The sequence below is a fragment of the Trichoplusia ni genome, chromosome 6, assembly GCF_003590095.1.
Source record: "Trichoplusia ni isolate ovarian cell line Hi5 chromosome 6, tn1, whole genome shotgun sequence".
Taxonomy (NCBI): domain Eukaryota; kingdom Metazoa; phylum Arthropoda; class Insecta; order Lepidoptera; family Noctuidae; genus Trichoplusia; species Trichoplusia ni.
The window spans coordinates 14,342,520-14,362,089 of NC_039483.1; the positions used below are offsets into that span (position 1 = coordinate 14,342,520).

The 19,570-nt window shown below is 39.3% G+C and overlaps 1 protein-coding gene across 2 annotated transcripts; it reads right to left on the bottom strand.

Moving 5' to 3' along the window:
• Positions 1 to 334: 334 nt before the first annotated feature.
• LOC113495059 (dual specificity protein phosphatase Mpk3-like) lies at positions 335 to 19,382 on the bottom strand. 2 transcript variants are annotated; one of them, XM_026873642.1, is made up of 6 exons: positions 18,751 to 19,382; positions 11,420 to 11,510; positions 4,483 to 4,663; positions 3,483 to 3,621; positions 3,052 to 3,287; positions 335 to 2,987 (listed from the first exon to the last, which is right to left on the bottom strand). In XM_026873642.1, the coding sequence occupies exons 1-6, from the start codon at positions 19,115 to 19,117 to the stop codon at positions 2,847 to 2,849; spliced, it is 1,155 nt and encodes a 384-aa protein (XP_026729443.1). In that variant the 5' UTR covers positions 19,118 to 19,382; the 3' UTR covers positions 335 to 2,846. The 2 variants fall into 2 exon arrangements, with proteins under 2 accessions (XP_026729443.1, XP_026729444.1); XM_026873643.1 differs by having other exon boundaries at positions 2,934 to 2,987; positions 3,057 to 3,287; positions 18,751 to 19,379.
• Positions 19,383 to 19,570: the final 188 nt, after the last annotated feature.

Genomic DNA, 19,570 nt, shown 5'->3' on the forward strand with positions numbered 1-19,570 from the left:
AAGGAGAGAATTATAACGATTGTGGTTATAACATGAGTGTTTAGTGCAAACTTTTCTTTCTAACGGCTTTGTGTGATATAAAGGGGTTCCATGCCGAAAGGCTAAAAACGGAACCCTATTACTGAGTCTCCAATTTCCGTCCGTCCGTCACCAGGTTGTATCCGATGAACAAGTCGTATTATGTATTTGCAAAACAAATACTAAAAATAAAGATCGTGAGTAATCCACGAGTACTCCTTTAAAAAGACCAGTCACATAAGTGAACTCATGAATTAAATTATCACAATAATAAACCAGGTAAAAAAGTAAGGCAAAATGAAATAAAAAAAACTTGTAATAGATTAACAGTGTTTATATTTGTTTTGAGGTTAATATTACGTGTGCCTTGTGGCTTTAGGTACCTTTAGGAAAAAGCACTAAAAGATTTCTAAAACATTATCAACATCATCAGTTAACATGAGTTTCATATCATAACAGAAGGGTTTCAATATTATATACATAATTAGGTTTATGATTCTGTCTAGATCGATCCACCCTTGGCATCTTCGACACGGACCAGACATTAGTTTGTGCACTACAATAATATTACATTATACCTAGAAATATAAAACTTTACAATATATAGTGCAATTAGAAACATTCAGAATGTAAAGGCGGTTTGTACCAAACGATTAAACTTATAGTTCTTAACTTAAAATACCGACGTTTTAGTTAGTAGCGGTGGACATTAACATTCTTTATTTTGGGTGACGTAATTTTAAATGACGGTGAACTTTGGCATAACCTTCCACGTTACTCTTTTTGAATTGTGACTTAAAATTACAACTTCGCTAAAACTTGTAGTGTTGATAGATAACTATAAAGTTATATAATGTGGAAGATTTAGAGTTTAAAAATAATAGATCTCGACGTTAAAGTTACAAAAATATGTAACAAATATGTTCGCTAACTGTTTGGTTTCGCGACCAAACCTATGTAATAAATTGGCATTCAATGTTAAGGAAGCAGAATCTCAATTAAGTCTTAATCTATAACAAATTTACATTGTAACAATTTTTCTACATTCTCATAATCATAATTAACATATACTTAATATTAAAGCTTGCCTTTTATTTACATACTAAATATTAAAACTCATGAAACTACGTAACGTATAGAAAAATATATAATTATAGTTCAAGTCAGTAAATGATAAATGCCAATGGAAACATCGATATAGTAAAATTAAAATATCACGTATTTACTGTCTTTGCCCAGCTACGAGGCGGAGGATCTGTTTGCTGCAGTTACAGAACAAGCTCGCTGGCCCACTGCCCAACTTATTCGATTATATGAAGCGTCATGTGAAAAAACTGTTGTTAAGTATACAATTTGTCTATGTCCAGCTATAAATCACGACATTTCAACCAATTTTTCGGAAATTACAGTTGTGAAAATTTAACACAAATAGCAACCCACATACACAAAACTACGCCACGAATAGATGACGAATCCATACTCTTGACGTAACATTTAAGTTTCTGTAAAGTATACAATTCAATACCTCTCTTTATTAAGGTATACAAATTGATAACACTTTTTTTCCAAATAAACAATCTTGTTTATTCAATCGATATTAATAACTGATTAGTTATAGGACGCATATAGGGCTAATGAAGCACGTAACATGTATGCAATACAAAGGGTACGTGTGGGCAGCGAGCTGAGCTTAACAGCGCCGTTATTGATAGTTACGGCACATTCTATCTAGCTAGAGTACATACACTGTTTATTTATAATCCATATAAAAATAGTCATATCAAGAGCTTACCAATCGAACTGTTACGCAGTAGGTGTGAATTTACATAAATAGATTCCACACTTATTGTACCTGACCACTTCTTATAACATGGTATTACTCTATTGTTTTGCTGCTAACTCTAAGACGGATTGTAGTAAACAAATATAAAAATAAATTCAAATAGTCCATCCATTCTATATTTTTTTCGTATAAAATATTTATTCAACATACAATCATGGAAACTGATAAGCGACGCTCGCGGCGGCGCGCGGCGGTGCTCGGAGAGTGTTACGATCAAACTTGTAAATATAGTATTTATACGACCAATAGTTACGACTATACAATAATATCACACGCACGTTCGCGCACTCACTCTCATACAATACAATATACATATATCAACAACAATGGAAGAATTATCAGAAGCCCCGTGTCATTATAATTTTCTAAGAAAAATGGACTTAATGTAAAATTATGAACTGAACAATCATAAATCCAATCTTAGTAAATAATACCTTGTTACTGTATAAGTATGTATTTTTGTAGACTGATGGCAGCGACGCCGGAGCCGCAGCCGCCGGCGCGCGCTCGGCTTACCCTCACAGAGGTTAAAAACATTTAATGGACAACACAACGCATTCAACGATTTCTAATTTTTAAACCAATAAAAGTAATTCATTACAATGCGCGCACAGTCTTCTCACTGACATATAACGAACAACTCTACGGAAGATTACTCGGGAATGCATCTCAAGTCGTACATTCATATATATGTGGAACTTATAAAATTGACTTAACAAATACGTATAAAGTGTATTTATACTATAATCCGACTCACTTACGACTAAAAAATAAAACCACAGCCGACGGTGCGTCGCGACTAGCCGCGGCGAAACGCAGACAGACAGCCGGGCATACAGCCGGGCGGGCAGCCGGGCCGGTAGCCGGGCGGGCAGCCGGGCCGGTAGCCGGGTGTACAGCCGGGCAGGCGGCCGCGCGGGGCAGCTCAGGCCGGCGGCTGCGGCTGCGGCGACTGCGGCGGGGGCTGCGGCGGCGTGAAGAACTGTCATTGCGGCGTGTCCCGGGCGGCGCTCCAGCGGTCGAACTCGATGCCGGAGTCGGGCGACACGCCGGCGGGCGGCGCGCAGCCGCAGTCGGCGGGCGCCGCCTCGGCCGCCGCCTCACGCACGCCCAGCGCCGCCAGCACCTGCAACACTGCGCTGTAGCGGCGGCCGCGCGGCGGGGCTGCCGCGAGCCGGGACGCTGCGGACCTTACTCAGACTGGCGCTGTGCTCGTGCAGGCCCAGGTCGCGCTCGAACGAGTGCAGCTGCCGCATGAAGTGGAAGTTGGGCGCGATGTCCGTCTTGCGCGAGCGCACCAGCTCGAAGGCGTCGCGCAGGCACAGGCGGTGGCGCTGCATGAGGTAGGCCAGCGTCACGGTCACGGAGCGCGACACGCCCGCCACGCAGTGCACCAGCACGCCGCACCGCGCCGACATCGCCTCCTCTGTGCAACACACACAAAGCTATACTATATTGCCTATATTTTAGAGTAAGGTCTACATAGACCAAGAAATGTATGCTTAACTATATTTTATATTAAACCACAAAATTCATTCTTTCATTCATCATCGTATAACGTCGAATGATTAGTATGAGAAGAGATTAGAATAGAAGACAGCGATGGCTGATGAAAAGTTACCAATAAATCTTATGGCCTGTGGAAAGTGCACAGCGAGGTTCTGACTCCAGTGGTCAGCGATGGGTATCTTCAAGTAGTTGATGCCGCAACCTTCTGCTTCAAACGTGTTAGGCAGGTCCGGGGTCACATTCAGCACATACTGTAACACATACCAAATATATTATTGCTTAAGTTCGATATCAAATGCTCTAATCATTCTACATTTCATTCCATAGAATCCTATTCTATTTATCATGCTTCATACATGAAATACTTCTTGGTTACATAACATGGCAACATAAGATTGTTTGCTCACCTTAAACATTTGCAAAGTCAATGCCCACAGTAAGGTACATATTATTATTTATTTTGTCGTCATCAACACATAAGCCATAAACATCAAGTGCTGTGAAATGTCTACACCGTGACCAAACTGAGATCTTACCTTGTCGGACCATCAGCAAGTTTCCATATAAATAATTACAATGATTAATGACTCTGTTGGATTAACCGCCTTATACAACTACACAGTCACAATGTCACTATGTGTAAAATATTATCATGATTGCTGTTACTGTCCACCATTTAAGTAAACAAGTTCCTTGACTACACCTAGAGAAACAGGAAAGAAACTGTAAATGTTGTGAATAATATACATTGACTCAGTATTAACCACAACAACATAGTAAACTATCGTTAAAGATAGGTCTATATTATTAGCTTATAACATTATTAAATATTCAAAGGGAACTTGATCAAATATTACTGAAACACCGAAAAACCTTGAACAGTTTTGAGATCATCAGCTATTTGGTATGCAACATTCCCAACCAAGCATTGAGGTGGGGTTATGGTGATACTGTCTACTTCAACCATATTGGTCTAGTGGAGAAAGTGCTATACAATAGGCTAATATTAGATCAAAATAAAGTTTGATATAAAATAGCTTGTTTTTTTTTCTTACATATTTAATTTTTCTAATCGGTTTCGATATATTATAATTGCAGCATTTATAATATACCTTTATATTGTGCCTGGCGAGCGCGTCGCAGTCCTCGCTGTTGGTGGAGTTCCCGAGGTACAGGTTGGGCAGGATTTCGATGGGGAAGTCCTGCGGCACGTGCGCGTGCGCATCCTCGCACTCTGACGACGAGCCCGACGACAGCGCCTCCTCACACCCAGACCCAGAGATGCGGAGCGACCTGGAACAGTTACATGTTACCTTTAAAACAATTCTTCAAAGAGCTCGGTGTCTACGACCACATTTCAAATAGAGACGCAATTGTGGAGGAGCGAGCCGCCATGTAGTACGAGTTGAAATTCCCAGTCGTACATGAAATTTTGATGTCCGAAGTCTAAACAAGCAATCCAACAAAATTTGGCTTATATACGCAAAGGTTTCAAATAAATAATTAACTGACGAAAAGTTTTAAAATGTAAGAGTTGGATTTGTTTGAAAGGATATTGGCATAACCTTTAAATATTTATCTCGAAAGTCGGTGTTGGGGGTGCTTGTGAGATATACCTTAGCACCGCACCCACGGCAAATGATAATATTAGAAAGGGTAAAGTTTAATAACTTTACTACCTTACGAAAGTAACACTCTCGTAAAGAACCTCGCCAATAAAAAAAAAAAAAACTAGAAACTGTTCGCTATAACCTATGCAGTGCTTACATAAAGGCGAGACTCTACACTATAAGTACGCGACACGCGTTACTTAAGAGAAGCTCGCTATTCAGGATTATAACATTGAAATGATATCGAAATTTGAGTAAGTCAAAATATCTGCTCATAATAAAGATAAGAAATACGTAATGTTTCAGTAATAAAATAATAATCGTACAATTACAAGGAGATAAGTAATGTAATAAGAGAATCGCGTACTGGCGAGCAACACAATGGAAGCTTTTCATAACACCCAAGAGCGCGAGTGGCATTTAGTTTCATTAATCTTCGGTGAGGGTACCTGATATCGGCCTTCAGGAGAGCGATATAAGTATAGTGGTGGCGCATCGCGGCGGGTGTGTGGGCTCCACAGCGGGCCCGGGGCCGGGCGGCGCAGGGCGGTATCGATCGCGGCGCTCAATGGGGGAGGAGGCTCGGGCTCTCCATTCACCTGCCCCCGCGGCTCAATGGCCGCCCACGCAGCGCACGTCCTTACTCTCACCCGCCGCCCCCGCCCCGACCCTGCCACGCGCCCTCGGCTCCAACGCGTCTCCTCCCACGCGACACTTTTCCAAATTCGCCCTCTGAATCGTCTCGCCCATTCAGTTTGCTGTTTTGAAAGCAATCAAATTAGGCGAACGCGAGCTGTCACCTCGTACAGCGCTGTGTTGATAAGCTGACACCTACACCGCGATGCCTGGTTCTTAGAGAATCTTTGCTTGCCTTGCCATACCGAGAATACTTGTCCTTTAAAGTTACTTCTTCGCGATACTACATACTATTCTTAAATTTCAAGTCAATGTACCTACACATTTAGTATAGAATCAATTTATTTGATTCCATAGATATTTATTTGTCCTATTGTACTAATAATTGTATAAAAAAATACAATACAGATATTTTCCGTACTGATTGCATACAGATATTTTACATACCAAGTTTAGTTCAAAATAATTCGGAACGGTGAAAAGCTATTGGTGCTTTTCATCAACAGCTTATTTCTAAACCCTGGATGTGACATATCCAAGGGCACAACTTGAGTAAGTAATGAAAAAAATGATGGTAAATCCAAAAATAAGACAGATCAGCATAACATCCTTATGAGAACAATACAAGAACTGCATATTACAAATTTCAAATAGCATCATTCCTTTTTAATAAGTAACACAGATATTTAACCTTATTAGGGACCTAAAACAAATCGGATGTTTTTTGTTTAACTCACAAGAGCACGGCGTGTTGTCGCCAAAACAATGTCGTTTTTACTTTTAGATCCGATGGACCTTGTTTGTGGAATGCGGGCCATGCGGCCAGTTTTTTAGGAATCGTGTTGCAGGCCTTAGTTGTCATGTACCTTTGTAATCCGGAGCTTTGTTTAACATTGTTAGAAGCACAACATTTTTATGTTAATGTTGTAATTTGTTAAAAACCAGCTAAGCGTCTTAAATTTCAATTACCGTACTTAGTGAACTACACAATCAATTATGTAAATAGTGCATTCTATCAAACAAGTGAACAAAACTAGAACTTCAAGAACAAGAAACGTTATTCTTATTTTACATCAATAATTCAGGGACCATTTCATAGCGCCACAATAGCTTGATGGATTGTAAATAGTCCCATAATGAAGTCGGCTATTTTTTATCGCTGGTGCTCAAACCGGCTCAGAACGTTTCGATTGATAAATAATTTAATCGATTCAAGTACGTTCATAACATACTGGACACTTATTATTTTGAATTAATACATGTGTTTGATTGAACAATAAATTGATATCTTATACTTATTGTGTAAAAATAAAATAATTATTAAATAGCTTTATCTGTCACTAAATAAATACTTCATAATAATAAAAGTGTTCGTTTATCTATGAGAGGCCTGAGGCAAATTGGATCAGTGTCGCGTGAGTGGTCATCAAGATAATTACATATCTAGAGCCGGTGTGTACTGGGAGCTCGGCGGGTACGGCGGGTTCAGTGGGCAGCAAGTACTAGGCATTAGTAGGCTCACAGCAGGCAGTGCGTGGGACGCGCGTAGGCGACCGCCAGCCGACACGTCCATTCAGGGGAGCTGCCGCGCCCACGCACCGACGCCATTCCGCCCGATCTCATCATGTTAACGATTCTACTTACTCGGATTTTACCTACATGTGGGAGAAGGAAACCCGTCAGTTACGCAAACGTTTATTGTCAACTCTATATTCCCTATACGCAGGTGTAACGTCGCCACCGCCGCCGGCGACTCAGCACCCGCGCCGGGCCCGTCACTTCGCTAAAACAATGAAGGCGGACTGCTCATTTAAATGTGCGTACAAGTCTAGGTAGTTGTAGTAGTGCATTGTGTAAGCGAGGGCTCCATGCGAATACAATTCCAATTTGAATGGCGGCGGCGTGTGCGAGGCGGACGCCGGAAGCCGTGACACGGTCGGTCGTGTTATTAATGAACGAGTCCGATACGTATGGCGGGCGGTGCCTCCACGTTCCGACCGAATAACGTTCGCGCGTAGAGCCGCGGCCGCGAGGCTCAGGCCGGGGCCTTCGTTAGTCGGCCGGGTAACTGTGTGCACACTGCGAGCCGGTGCGTGTGGGCGTAGCAGTGCGTGCGGTGCGCTGGCGCACAGGAATGCGGCTCGACCCACCCGCTGCCAATGACCGCCTGCAAGGGACGGTTTTTTAATGGCGGGCTCGCTAGTTCCCATCCTGGCCGCAGTTTTAACGAACCGAGTAGTCCGGGCACAGCGGCAAGCTCGTTTATGTTGTGACGATGAATTATTATGTGGTGCTTTGTCACTCTCTAATGTATATGTACATTTATAGATAAACATAAGTGTTGTGGACGAGTGTCACTTGCTTGGGTATTGTATTTAGCAAGTGTGTCGAGGTCGCAGTCCACTCTAGCACAACTCCAAACTCTACGTTTCGAGTAAAATCGTTCCATTTATGACACCTAAAAGGCTTCAAAACTTAAAATAATTCCATTAAAAAATTCATTTAGTCTACTTAGGCAAGTACATATTCAATTGCAATTATCGATATAAATCGTATCATTACTTGGTGCAGATATTTTTTTGCGTAGCTTTCCATAAATTAACACAGATTACTTGCGAATCAATCTTAATGAGTATAATCAATGAAATTAAATACATAGATAATATTGATGAGGTAAGCACATGGTGTTTGCAAGCACTTTTTATTATCGCTATTTGTTTTGTTTCTAAGATATTAACGAATATTGATTATGCTACTATAAGTAAATAACTTGTAGAATAATAAAATAAGAAGGAATCAGTCACCGGCCATGACCGTGTACGAATTAATTCGTGAATGAACTCACGCAGTGCGAGGACTGGCTTGACGTCAGCCAGCAGTGACGTCACGTCAGCGATAACCTGCCTCGGGCACGTCAACCAGGACGTCTCTGTATTTCATGACACACATCATATTATTAGAAGGGAAATTATTAAACAAGCCTCTATGAGTTACCATTAAAAAAAAAACACGGCTCATACATACATATACATATGTATTAGATAATCGAAGATTTCCACGTTTAAAGACCATTGTGTTATGTAATAGAATACGTATGATTCCCACGACAAACTTCTTACGTGATGGAGGAGACGCAGAAAAGCCTACAATTAATAATTCCTACCTCTACGACAGAACCGGATTTAGCAACGGTAACAAACATAATTATAAATGAATTTATTATCAAACGAGGATGTCGACGTCGACCCTTACCGATAATAAAGTAATCTACGTCATCTTGTATTTTGTTAGTATAATAAAACATTGTATGAAGATTTAATTGAAAGAGCCATGGCATTTCTGAAAATCTATTTATACAAAGCGCGTAGGCGATGCTGTATTATTATATTTCGTAATATCTCTGAAAACATAAGCACAATGTTATAACTTTGTTTAATATCTAAATATAGAACTTTATATTATTTATATTATAAGTTAGATGTGCTGGCATTATCGGTCAAGGGCCAACGTAATGGCCTACGCACTATGTCGGCTAATCGGAAGATACGACATTGTTATCTGTGTAATTTAGTTTACTGTAATTAAATTAAAAGTATAAGACATTTTTGCCGTGGGCTTCAATGTAATTGAAGGCAGGGTGCTAGCACCACGCCATGCCCGGCGCGGCGTCGTGGAGCGCGACTGCGGCGCTGTGGCGGTTGCGCGGTAGCGTGGGCGTCGTTACATTTACACCATTAATTTGAATGTTCCTATTTATAGTTCGGTTATATATATTAAATCATGAAAGGCAGCAGTCAAAAACCCACGCTGTGTGGAACGGATGCTTGCAAATCACTGCTAAAGGAAAACAATGAGTGTAACACTAAATATAAATTTTAACACTGTTTTATAACGGCCTTTCCTTTATTTCTAGTTATAGGCGCATGTATATAGGAAAACCATTGTCTTCCTCGAATATTTGTACAATTTAAAATGTTTCATGGTAAATAACTAAATACATATATTTTAAAATAACAGAAGAGACACGAGATAACTAATTTTGTAACAGTCATGGCAATACACATTATACACAATTATGTCGACAACGTTGTTTGAATGGTGACGTCAGGCGTTTCATCAACTAGTCGCCATTCAACATGACGGTTCATTAACATTATGTACCGAATACCTACCGAGTGTGATTTGCGCAAAGAAAAACAGTGAACGGCGTGCTACCGCATGCGCTCGGCGCGGCCTGCATGAATGGAGGCGCACTCCATTGAGCGCAAGCCTTGGTTTCACCGCTTCTAATGCAATACGCCAATTACGCGTTTAGGTAACTGCACACTTACAGCGGCGCGAGCGGCAACAAGGGGCGTGCTCACAACAAACGCCACCATTCAAAATAATGAATGAGATTGTTAACCAATTCTTTTTATTCAGCAAACGCATTTCATTTGTGAAGCAACGCTCGCCTCTGCAACTTCAAACAAATTCGCCGAAGTGCGTTTGGTTTATGATGAATGTTGACTTCAGATAAAACTTTTCTATTCTAACTCAATGTACAAAATTATACCTAGCAGCTTCTATTAACTTTTATCTGGCACATGTAAATACATGTTTATGTAATTAGCAAGCCACTACTAAATGACACGATACCACCTAGCTAAACAAATCGCTTATTAACATGAATGGAATATTTGACATTGACGTGTTGAATACTCGCGGCGAACATAAGTCAATCAGTCACTTAGGTATGTGTGTAACTTATATTTATGTACATTTAGCGTATCGCTGAGTAACAAAGAGCAGTAGGAAGGAACCAGTATTTGCACTTTATGACTAACATCCTGTCATCGTCATCAATACTGAGAAATCTGTTTTATGTTTTACATCATTCAATGCGCTTTTATGTGGTATCCGCGGGCCAAACAAGCTTGGACTAAGTATAATTAAATACATCTTGGCTTAGAAAAATCCTTACAGCTTATCCCTATATGAGTGATGCGTAGTTGCTAGATGATTCCCACAATACTGAATCCTTCAGATGAGTCTTATCATCATTTTAATTTCATATGCCATTAACAGTGAGTCGTAGCTAGTAATAAAGTTCAAACGAACATACGATCGAGTGCACAATTACTTCTCACGGGATCAGCTCGTCAACAACATCGTATTGAGAAAGTCCGTCGCCGCATCGTATCCAGTCGTGCCGGAATCGGTTCGGACGGACTTTTTCCAAGTGAAAAACCTCTCACGCGCATGAAATCGTGTTCCCACGCATGCGTTTCCTCGTTCTCTCAGTTATTAGCTCAGGGAGACCCGTCACTACTACTATTCTAATGGTTTCCTCGATATTTGTGTTGCACCATCGAGGTTAATTATAAGTGTGATCTTACGAACCTCGAAGGCATTACGACACTCATGCAGCTTATAAAAACTACGTGTAACTCAAACGGCGGCGCGGAAAAGTGTCTTTGTCATACATTTATAAAACTTTTCGTAGATTACTCCCAGCGGAAGGGAACATAGCGAATGAACATATTTTACATAATATATGCCCAGACTTATTTAGCGTAACCCAAAGAGAATAAGCCCTCGGCGTCTACCTGTGCAAAACACGTAAAGTCCATTACAGTGTTGTGTTTACTCTCGATGCGCTATTGACGTCCCGATCTTCATTCTGGTGATAAATGTTTAGTTCTTATTTTTTGCCTAACTGGTACTTGTATACAGTAACTTAAAATTCAAGAGAAATTATAGTAATTTCAGTTGCTTTGTCAGCTTTAATTATAAGCATAATATTGTGTATAGTTAGACTGACCGTAGTCCCATGAGCGGTAGATGCGGCACGTGCTGTGCCCCCGCCTCGCTGCACCACTCGGGGTATGATCGCCGGAACTCCGCGAAGTCACCTGAGAAAACATCACAGCGCTATTTAAATAGTTACCGCAACAAAAATATTATATTATATTATATTAATCTACGGAAATGAAGAAAATGTTTATGGGTTTTGTGCTAGGTCATGAAACTCTTAGACATCCTCGAAAGCAGGACTCCATGCCCACAATGTTTAAAAACTTGTGGAGCGCTGTTTAAAACTACTGAACATTTACATTGTACACACTTCACACATGTACATTTAAACTTCTGAATAGATCCCATTGAATGCTATAACAATGAATTAGTCTTTTAAGTATAGTTTTCGCAGATGTTATATTTGGTTCGGCTTTTCTTATTCATTCATTTATCTGTTTACAATTTCTCATACACGTGCGTCGTGATTATGCAACAACTAACCTTTGTGAAGGTCATCGTAATGATAAAATATATTTTAATTAATAACTATTACAATATTGAATCATAAATTGATACCTAAACATCACATCAAAACTATTTTTAAAAGGTATTTATATGTTCTACTGTTTTATTACTTCTTTTTCTAAAGGAATTCTGTATTCTTGATGGAATGATAATTGGCCCCTGGTAAATAGTTAAACGATTTTTTTTATGACGATATGAAAGCAGAATGCGAAAATATAAAATCCTGATTTAAAATACTAAAATTTGCTCTAAAGTGGCAATTATTATAAATCAAACGTATTTTCTGCACAACTGAGTACGCCGGATCTCAATTAATTTTTAATTCATTCATTGATTATTTAGTCTATTAATATTGTTTCATTCACTAGGTAGGTATGCATGTTTGATGAGAATGTATTTTGCCGTCAGCATGGGGTGTGTTCGGTGCATAAATTACACAACACAGTTTTTTCACTTTTTTCCTATTGTGAACAAAACGTGTTCGCTTTTATTGCCAAGGTCTTTCAAACGTTTCACTAGTAGGCCGCTGTTAAACTTCGTGACCTTGCAGGCATTGAAAAAAAAGCGTAATGAAAGGGGAATTTACCAAAAATTCTCCACTCCTATCTCAATCACCACACTTTGAGCCTTCTCACTCAATGTTGGCACATACCTAAGTTGCAAACATAGTGAAAAAAAAATATCGTTTTTTCTCTACAGTTCTAGTATTGTGCAATAACTGTTGCTGACATTACTGTTTCGAACACAGTGCAGTCTAGAGACAGGTGCGTCAAAGCGGCGACAACGCAGCGTTTCCGTCGCGTTCGGCCGCTTCCTGTCGCCCGTTGCTCAGCCTACAATTGTGATGCTAATACCGCTCCCATTATGTCAGTCACATTCCTTTAAGAGATACGTATATTATCCAATATTCAAGACGCCTATTCTATATCCTTTACTACCATAAAATGTCACATTTTAACAGTAAATTGACTTTATATGTGCAAAGTTAAAATATAATTAAAAGTATTAAAGCTATGTTAGGAAACAGGTGTGTACTGTGTTCATCCAATGTTATTCAGCTTCGATGCTTTGCTACTGATTTAAATTAAAATTACTAGAGGTAGGAAATGATACATTTTTCGACGCGTCAAATAAATTGCTATTTGTAAGTGCAGTAGCTACGACAGCTAGTGGTAAATGAGGTAATAACATGATATAAGTAATCCTGATAATATTCTAGGAACCAGATTCGATAGTTGCATATTCAACCTGTGATTGATAGATTTAAGAATTTAGATATGACTCAGAAGGTAAGTAATCTCATACAATAAACATATTTTGTATTAAACATTTAGTTGATAATCAAATACCTTTATGATGGTAACAAACAACACCTAAATAATAGCTAAGTCCGATCGCAAGACTCGAGTGTCCCTATTTAACAACTCCACGTCAAAAATGGGCTATTAGGTAGGCTGCAGGCCCAGCAGGCAGGCTGGCTTCACGCAGCCGCGCGGGTGCGGGGCGCGCCGGGTGAGCGGGGCAGGCGGCGGCGGCATCGATCCGGTGACTCATAGCGGCCCATTCATCCGCCGCTCTCAATGAACCCGTCGTACCCTCCACCACGTCTGAGTCTCCCCCCCCCCTACTTTCCACGCGCGTCCTCGGTAGCAAGGACTCCATAAAATTCGCCCCTCACCGCGTAAATCCAATCCTTCAGCCCGCTACACCCACACAATATAAACGTGATCGCTTCGCACACATTTAGCACCCACTCTTGACCGCCCACCGATTGCCGAACAAAGTTTACCAAAAATGTAATTTTGACGTAATTTGAACAGACAAAAATTATACAAGGTTTCGAGGCTTCGCGGCTTCGCGGCCGAAGACCTTGACGAGGGTAAAAAATCATGCAAATACGTTGGAGAATATAATATGTTGTATGAAAACATACGCATGGCACATTAGGAGTGTGCATGGTGTCGGCACGCGGGGAGGCGGTGGCGTGCAGCGTGGGAGGCAGGTGCCGGGAGGCCTTGGCCCGGCGCGCGGCCCGCGTCCTTCCAGCTACGTTTATCAACAACCTTGTGCGATTTAAACCACGCAATACATCATTACAGAGACTTGTGGACTATTCATTACCTTTTCTAAATAGACTTCCCATTATCAAGTACCTGATACACACATACTGGTTTGTGTTATAAATCAAAAACCCTACAAGTCCTTCATTTAAATTCGTTAACTGCCTGATATAATCATAATGGGAGCGTACAAAATGTAACGTTATTACGTCAGCAAGCTCTATAGGGGGTTATGTGGGCGGTGGATATTTCACTTCATCTTAGATAGTATAAGGAATAACCTTTATGTTTGCAACGAACCATAACGTGTTTTAAAAGCGAAAGCATATTGTCTTTAATAATATCTGACATCTTTAAATAGACTTTAATCAAGCCTGTTGGAACAATTTGAACCAATTTACTAAGGTTGGTGGGCGACAATACGATTGCACATCGGCCTCTATTGACTGTTTTCAAGTTGGGTCAATTAAATCCATTCACAATGAATGCGGCATCAAGTCTTGTTAAATAAACGACTTAAACATTTTAACCTTCTGGCACAGTACTCAAACCTAGACAAATACACCTGAAGGAATAGAAACAGGCTTGTTACCTGTGCTGCATACATCTTTATTAATAGTTAATTTTAGAGTTTCGTGTAAAGAAAACAATGGAGAAATAACATGGTAATAAATAAATAATAACGCTCGGGCAGGTTCTGGGAATGTAGCTGACTGACGTCACTCCATACGATTTGATTCAGTTTCTAAGAATCGACGAGATGGAAGGTTTGGATTTCAAGGCGTAAACACTAAAATAGATATTTTCGTTGTACTTATAAAAATGTACTATAGCAATTAACCTAACATCCCACGCGCGTCTAGTCGTATTACTATATAAGGATTGTTATAAATTATTTCATATATAAATTTCTGAAGTAAAATATCGCGGACCAACGTTTGTGTTTATGTGGATCTAAGTCACAGCAATAGACAACGAATTTTACAGTTTAATAAGGATAAATAAGCAAGGGAAAAGTATAAACAATCACAAAATTTAAAAAAATATTTCACTTAATTTATAATATTTTAAATTTGAAGGTTCTATATATAATACGGGTAGCCTGTAGCAACAGTAATAACTTGAAACGACATAGAAATGATAACGAGAGTAACGCCTTTATCCATGATTCTCTGCAGTATTTAAGAAAATATTTCTAATTAGTGAAGGGTTATCATAAAAAAAGAAAATGTAAAATTAGAGGCACTTAAGCTAAGCTATAACACATACAATTATCCAAAATTTACAGTTCTATATAAGCCGACAACCGGAGAATATTATAAATTCATGATGTCATATTAATTTCCTGTTTGTGGATTTTAGTAAGTGCCTATATAAACCGACGTAATAAATATAATAAATGGGTAGTAGGTATAAGTTGCACTAATTGACTGTCGGCTCGATTTCCATCCGATAATGAGTGCGGCGCCGACGTCGCTCGGCCGCCAGATAATGTTCCTGATAATCGTATCAGTATAACGTATCGGTACCTATCACAGAGTACATGCGCTGCACCCGACCTCTCGTACAATATTATATCCACATAATACACAATAAACACTCTGTACAATCACAAGAAGGTACATGCTCACCATAAATTGTATTCAAATGAACACGAACGTTTACAAATTGATGACCTTTAACGTGCTTTTACGGCGTAACAAGTAACATTTTTTTTTATTTAGATTCACTGTAGCGGAGCCAGACATAAAATCAGAATACAATACACAGCACAAAATAGTAATCCTCGGATTGGACATTACATCAGCACATAAAAACTGTCAATGCCAATGTCACGCCTTCCAGTGTACTTGTTTATACACAGTGTGCTCCATTCACTGTTTTACGCGATACATTTATCAATGATATCCTATTCATTAATATAGTCTCCAATAGCTTATCAAGGCATTCAAACAGGTTTACTTGTAGCAATATAACAACAGTTGGTAATAAACGACTGACACATACCACTCCGCAGTTGTTCCCATACGGATAAGTTTATATTCCAGCGCAATTCATTTTTATGAGATCCCGCTTCCCTTTCACATTTGGTTTTCCTCAAGCCATATAATATTCGCACAGGCCATCCACTCTGGCCAGATGCACACCATTTCCTCTATGATTATAATGTTAAGCCCCAAAGAGTTTACATTCAAAGCAGAGCTCACAACATCCTGTTGTTCGCAAGCACGTGCCGTTTATTTTACGGCCGAGCATTCATTCTCAACACTCTTCAAACAGCCAATTCTCTGTCCAATATAGATCAGTGAAGTATGAATTACATACCTAACAATACCGATTATTAATTTACTTCCGGCTAGAATTGATGATGAATGGCATCAAAGAATTACGCTTAATTGCAATACGTGATGTTTTTGCTAAGAAAAAAATTATTCGTTGTATCAGCCTTGTCATAAACTTGTAAACGTCCGTTTTAATATTCATTTTACAAATATATAGTTGAAATTGACAGGACGTGAGTAAAACGGGAACTTATTAATAAAATTGCGGCGCTCTTCCGTCGGACGAAGACCGAAGCAGTAGCTCAACTCATCCGGTGTGTTTGATCATCCAGTTTATATGTCTGATAATTTATTATAATCTAACTGATTCAGATGTTAAAATTAAAAATATTTATTTTAAGATAGAATTAACTAAACTACCGAGATAAAACACTATCATGTCTTTATGTCGAGTGTTCTGTGCTCCATTGCTTCATTTTGAGTATAGGTGCCGTGTTTAAATATTCTTAAGAGTTTCACGTACCCAAAGTGTAAAAACAGAATTCCTTTATTAATGAGGCACCGCTGGTTGTCCGTCTGTCACAGTTTATGAATTCTGATGTCCCTATAATAACATATACTTCAAATAAAGGTCGTGGTTTAGCAACATCATCGTTGTAAAGATCATATATTTTCTGGGTGTGAAATAAATTTCCCTTAAATGTGTATTTTTCGCTAATGCGTCTCGCACCAGATCGGTTCTTTTTTTGTATTATTTTTGCAAAGGAATAGATTTTGCTATTAATATAAGAGAAATACCTTTTACACCATTTATAACATGAGATTAGTTTCTCGTTTAAAATGTAATTAATTGAACGGTCGACAAAATAACAGAGTCGTTAGAAACAGGCACATTTGAAACTGTGTGGTGATTATAATCTATCGTCTCGCATTGAGGAGCACAATAAGTAGTCGACTTCCTCTCCCACGTTTGGAGTAGCGGATGCCTCGACTTGCGACCTCCGGCATGCCTCTTACGCCCCTCACACATATTAAAACTAAAGCAGTTCAAAGACGTTTCGTCGAATCTGATACCATAACTACCGGTTATGTAGTAACAGCAGACGTTTTCCTACTTTTGTCGTCGTTTGCGAAATACGTCTAAGTATTCAACTAATGACGAAGATACAGTCTTATCCTTTTATTGCCTTCAGATAACTATTTATAAATACTATAAATAATAGATTTCGTAGTGCCTAATGTTAAAGTTCCGTGCATCAAATTGCCTTAAATGTCTTCGGCGCGAATTTCATAAGTCGGCTGCGCTGCTTTCAAAATATCTATCTGATCTATACATAGAGGTATAGATAGACAGCAAGCAGTTTTTGTCAATGAATGTTATGAAACGGTTGCTTGGCGTGGCAACCGGTATTACGTGTGTAGGTACCACAAAGTTAAGCAATCATAACTGAATGAATATTGTCATGAGAATGATGGGTAAATAACTATTTTTCGATTTCTTATAATGGTAGAAGAATGGCCCATTTTTTTTTCAGCTATTCCATAATCCAAAATAAGACACTGTTTTAAAAGACATTTAAATTTGAGCAACCTATGTGTACCTATCCATTTCTACTTCTATATACAAGTAGTTGTGGCAATATTCATATTCAAAATTGTTAAATTGTTATTCAGCTTTCCAGTAATAAGTGTTTAAAGTAAATATTTTTAAGCCGAATAGGTTTGTAAAATAGTTATTTCCATGAGTTTCATGGCACCAGACTTTCATGACCAGGCCCTGAATAAGTGATTGAGTCTTAATCCAGTGATTTCAGCAAACATTTCAGGCTGACTTCTACAAATTTTGTAATGTTATGGACAAAAACTAAATATTATCCAGGCAGATATACATATTTATTAATTTTCTTATAGATGTATCAGTTTCTACATTTTCTTGGGTTCTTGGGTACATGCAACATGATAATTAGGATAGCAATAAGTTTCATTACCATGATTTATTTTAATTTGTTACATTTTTCAGCAAAATAATTGCTTTGATTTGCGCACTATATTATACTTTTGTTAAAACATTGTTTTTTTATTATGGAAAAAAATGTTTTTATGTCGAGCAAGATGGGTATTGAGAAATCTATTTAGTCTCTGTTCACTGTAGTCTCTGTATTTGCAAGCAAGTAGCTAAGCTGAAGACATCATTTATTCAGGGTCAAATGATGTAGGTAATGCAATAATTTGTATTTCCACTAATTATTTCATATTTGAAAATTGAAAGCTTTATCCATGGAAAGTCAAAGTAAAGGGAGTGACCATGTTTGTATACAGTACCTTCTTAGGTGCATAGGTCATTGCCAGTAAGACCTGTACTAAACTACATACTATGGATAGGGCATTCCAACAGTGGGTAGGTACTTGATGTGGTATACAGTGCAAGGTCGATGAGGACCAGCTATGACTAGTTTACATAATTAGGAGCGACATGGTGGTAGTATTACCTTCAAGGCAGACGACCTGCACGCCATCTTGCTTGAGCCTCCGAAGCAGGATCCCATGCACCGAGTCCGGGTCCCGAGGAACTCCATCACCATACAACACGAATATGCCCCGCGTACGGCAATGCGCAATCCTCGCCTTAAGCTCTTTACACTGCACTGTGGACACGAGCTCGATCTTGCCCGCTGCCAACCGCCGCAGCATTATACTGGGTATCGAGAAATTCACTGCGGAACGGATGTGAGATATTGAATACTCGTTCGAACCGCGACAATCTATCAGAACAGTATCCCTTTCGTCGGAGCGCAACTTCGCCAGTAACCACTCCTTCGACACCAGGTCGCATTCGCATTCCGAGTCTGTAGGCATATTGTAATTACAACGTTCTCTGTTTACACGAACCCTTTGCGACTTACAATCGCCTGTTGCACTAATACATGTAAATCGTATAAATTAAGTTCATAAACACCGACATAGTTACATTGACTAGTTATTACAAATCGTAACAAATTCAATATCTTATAAACAGATGAAAGCCATTTATTATAAACACAACTGTAATCAAACGTCCTCCGCGAGCGAGCCAGGCGCCAGACGGCGAAGCAAAACGCAACAACGAACGACCGCGGACCGAACGAACGATTTCCTCCAACATCGGAAAGGGGGGCGGGCGCCGAGGTGAGGGACAGGATGGTTCGAAGTTTCGAACGCCTCACGAGTAAGAGTGAATCTGGAAACAATTTTCAAATTAAGGCACTCCATTCACAATTAAAATTAAATGAACTGAAGACTTCGTGATTTTTAATGTAATAACGTCACATG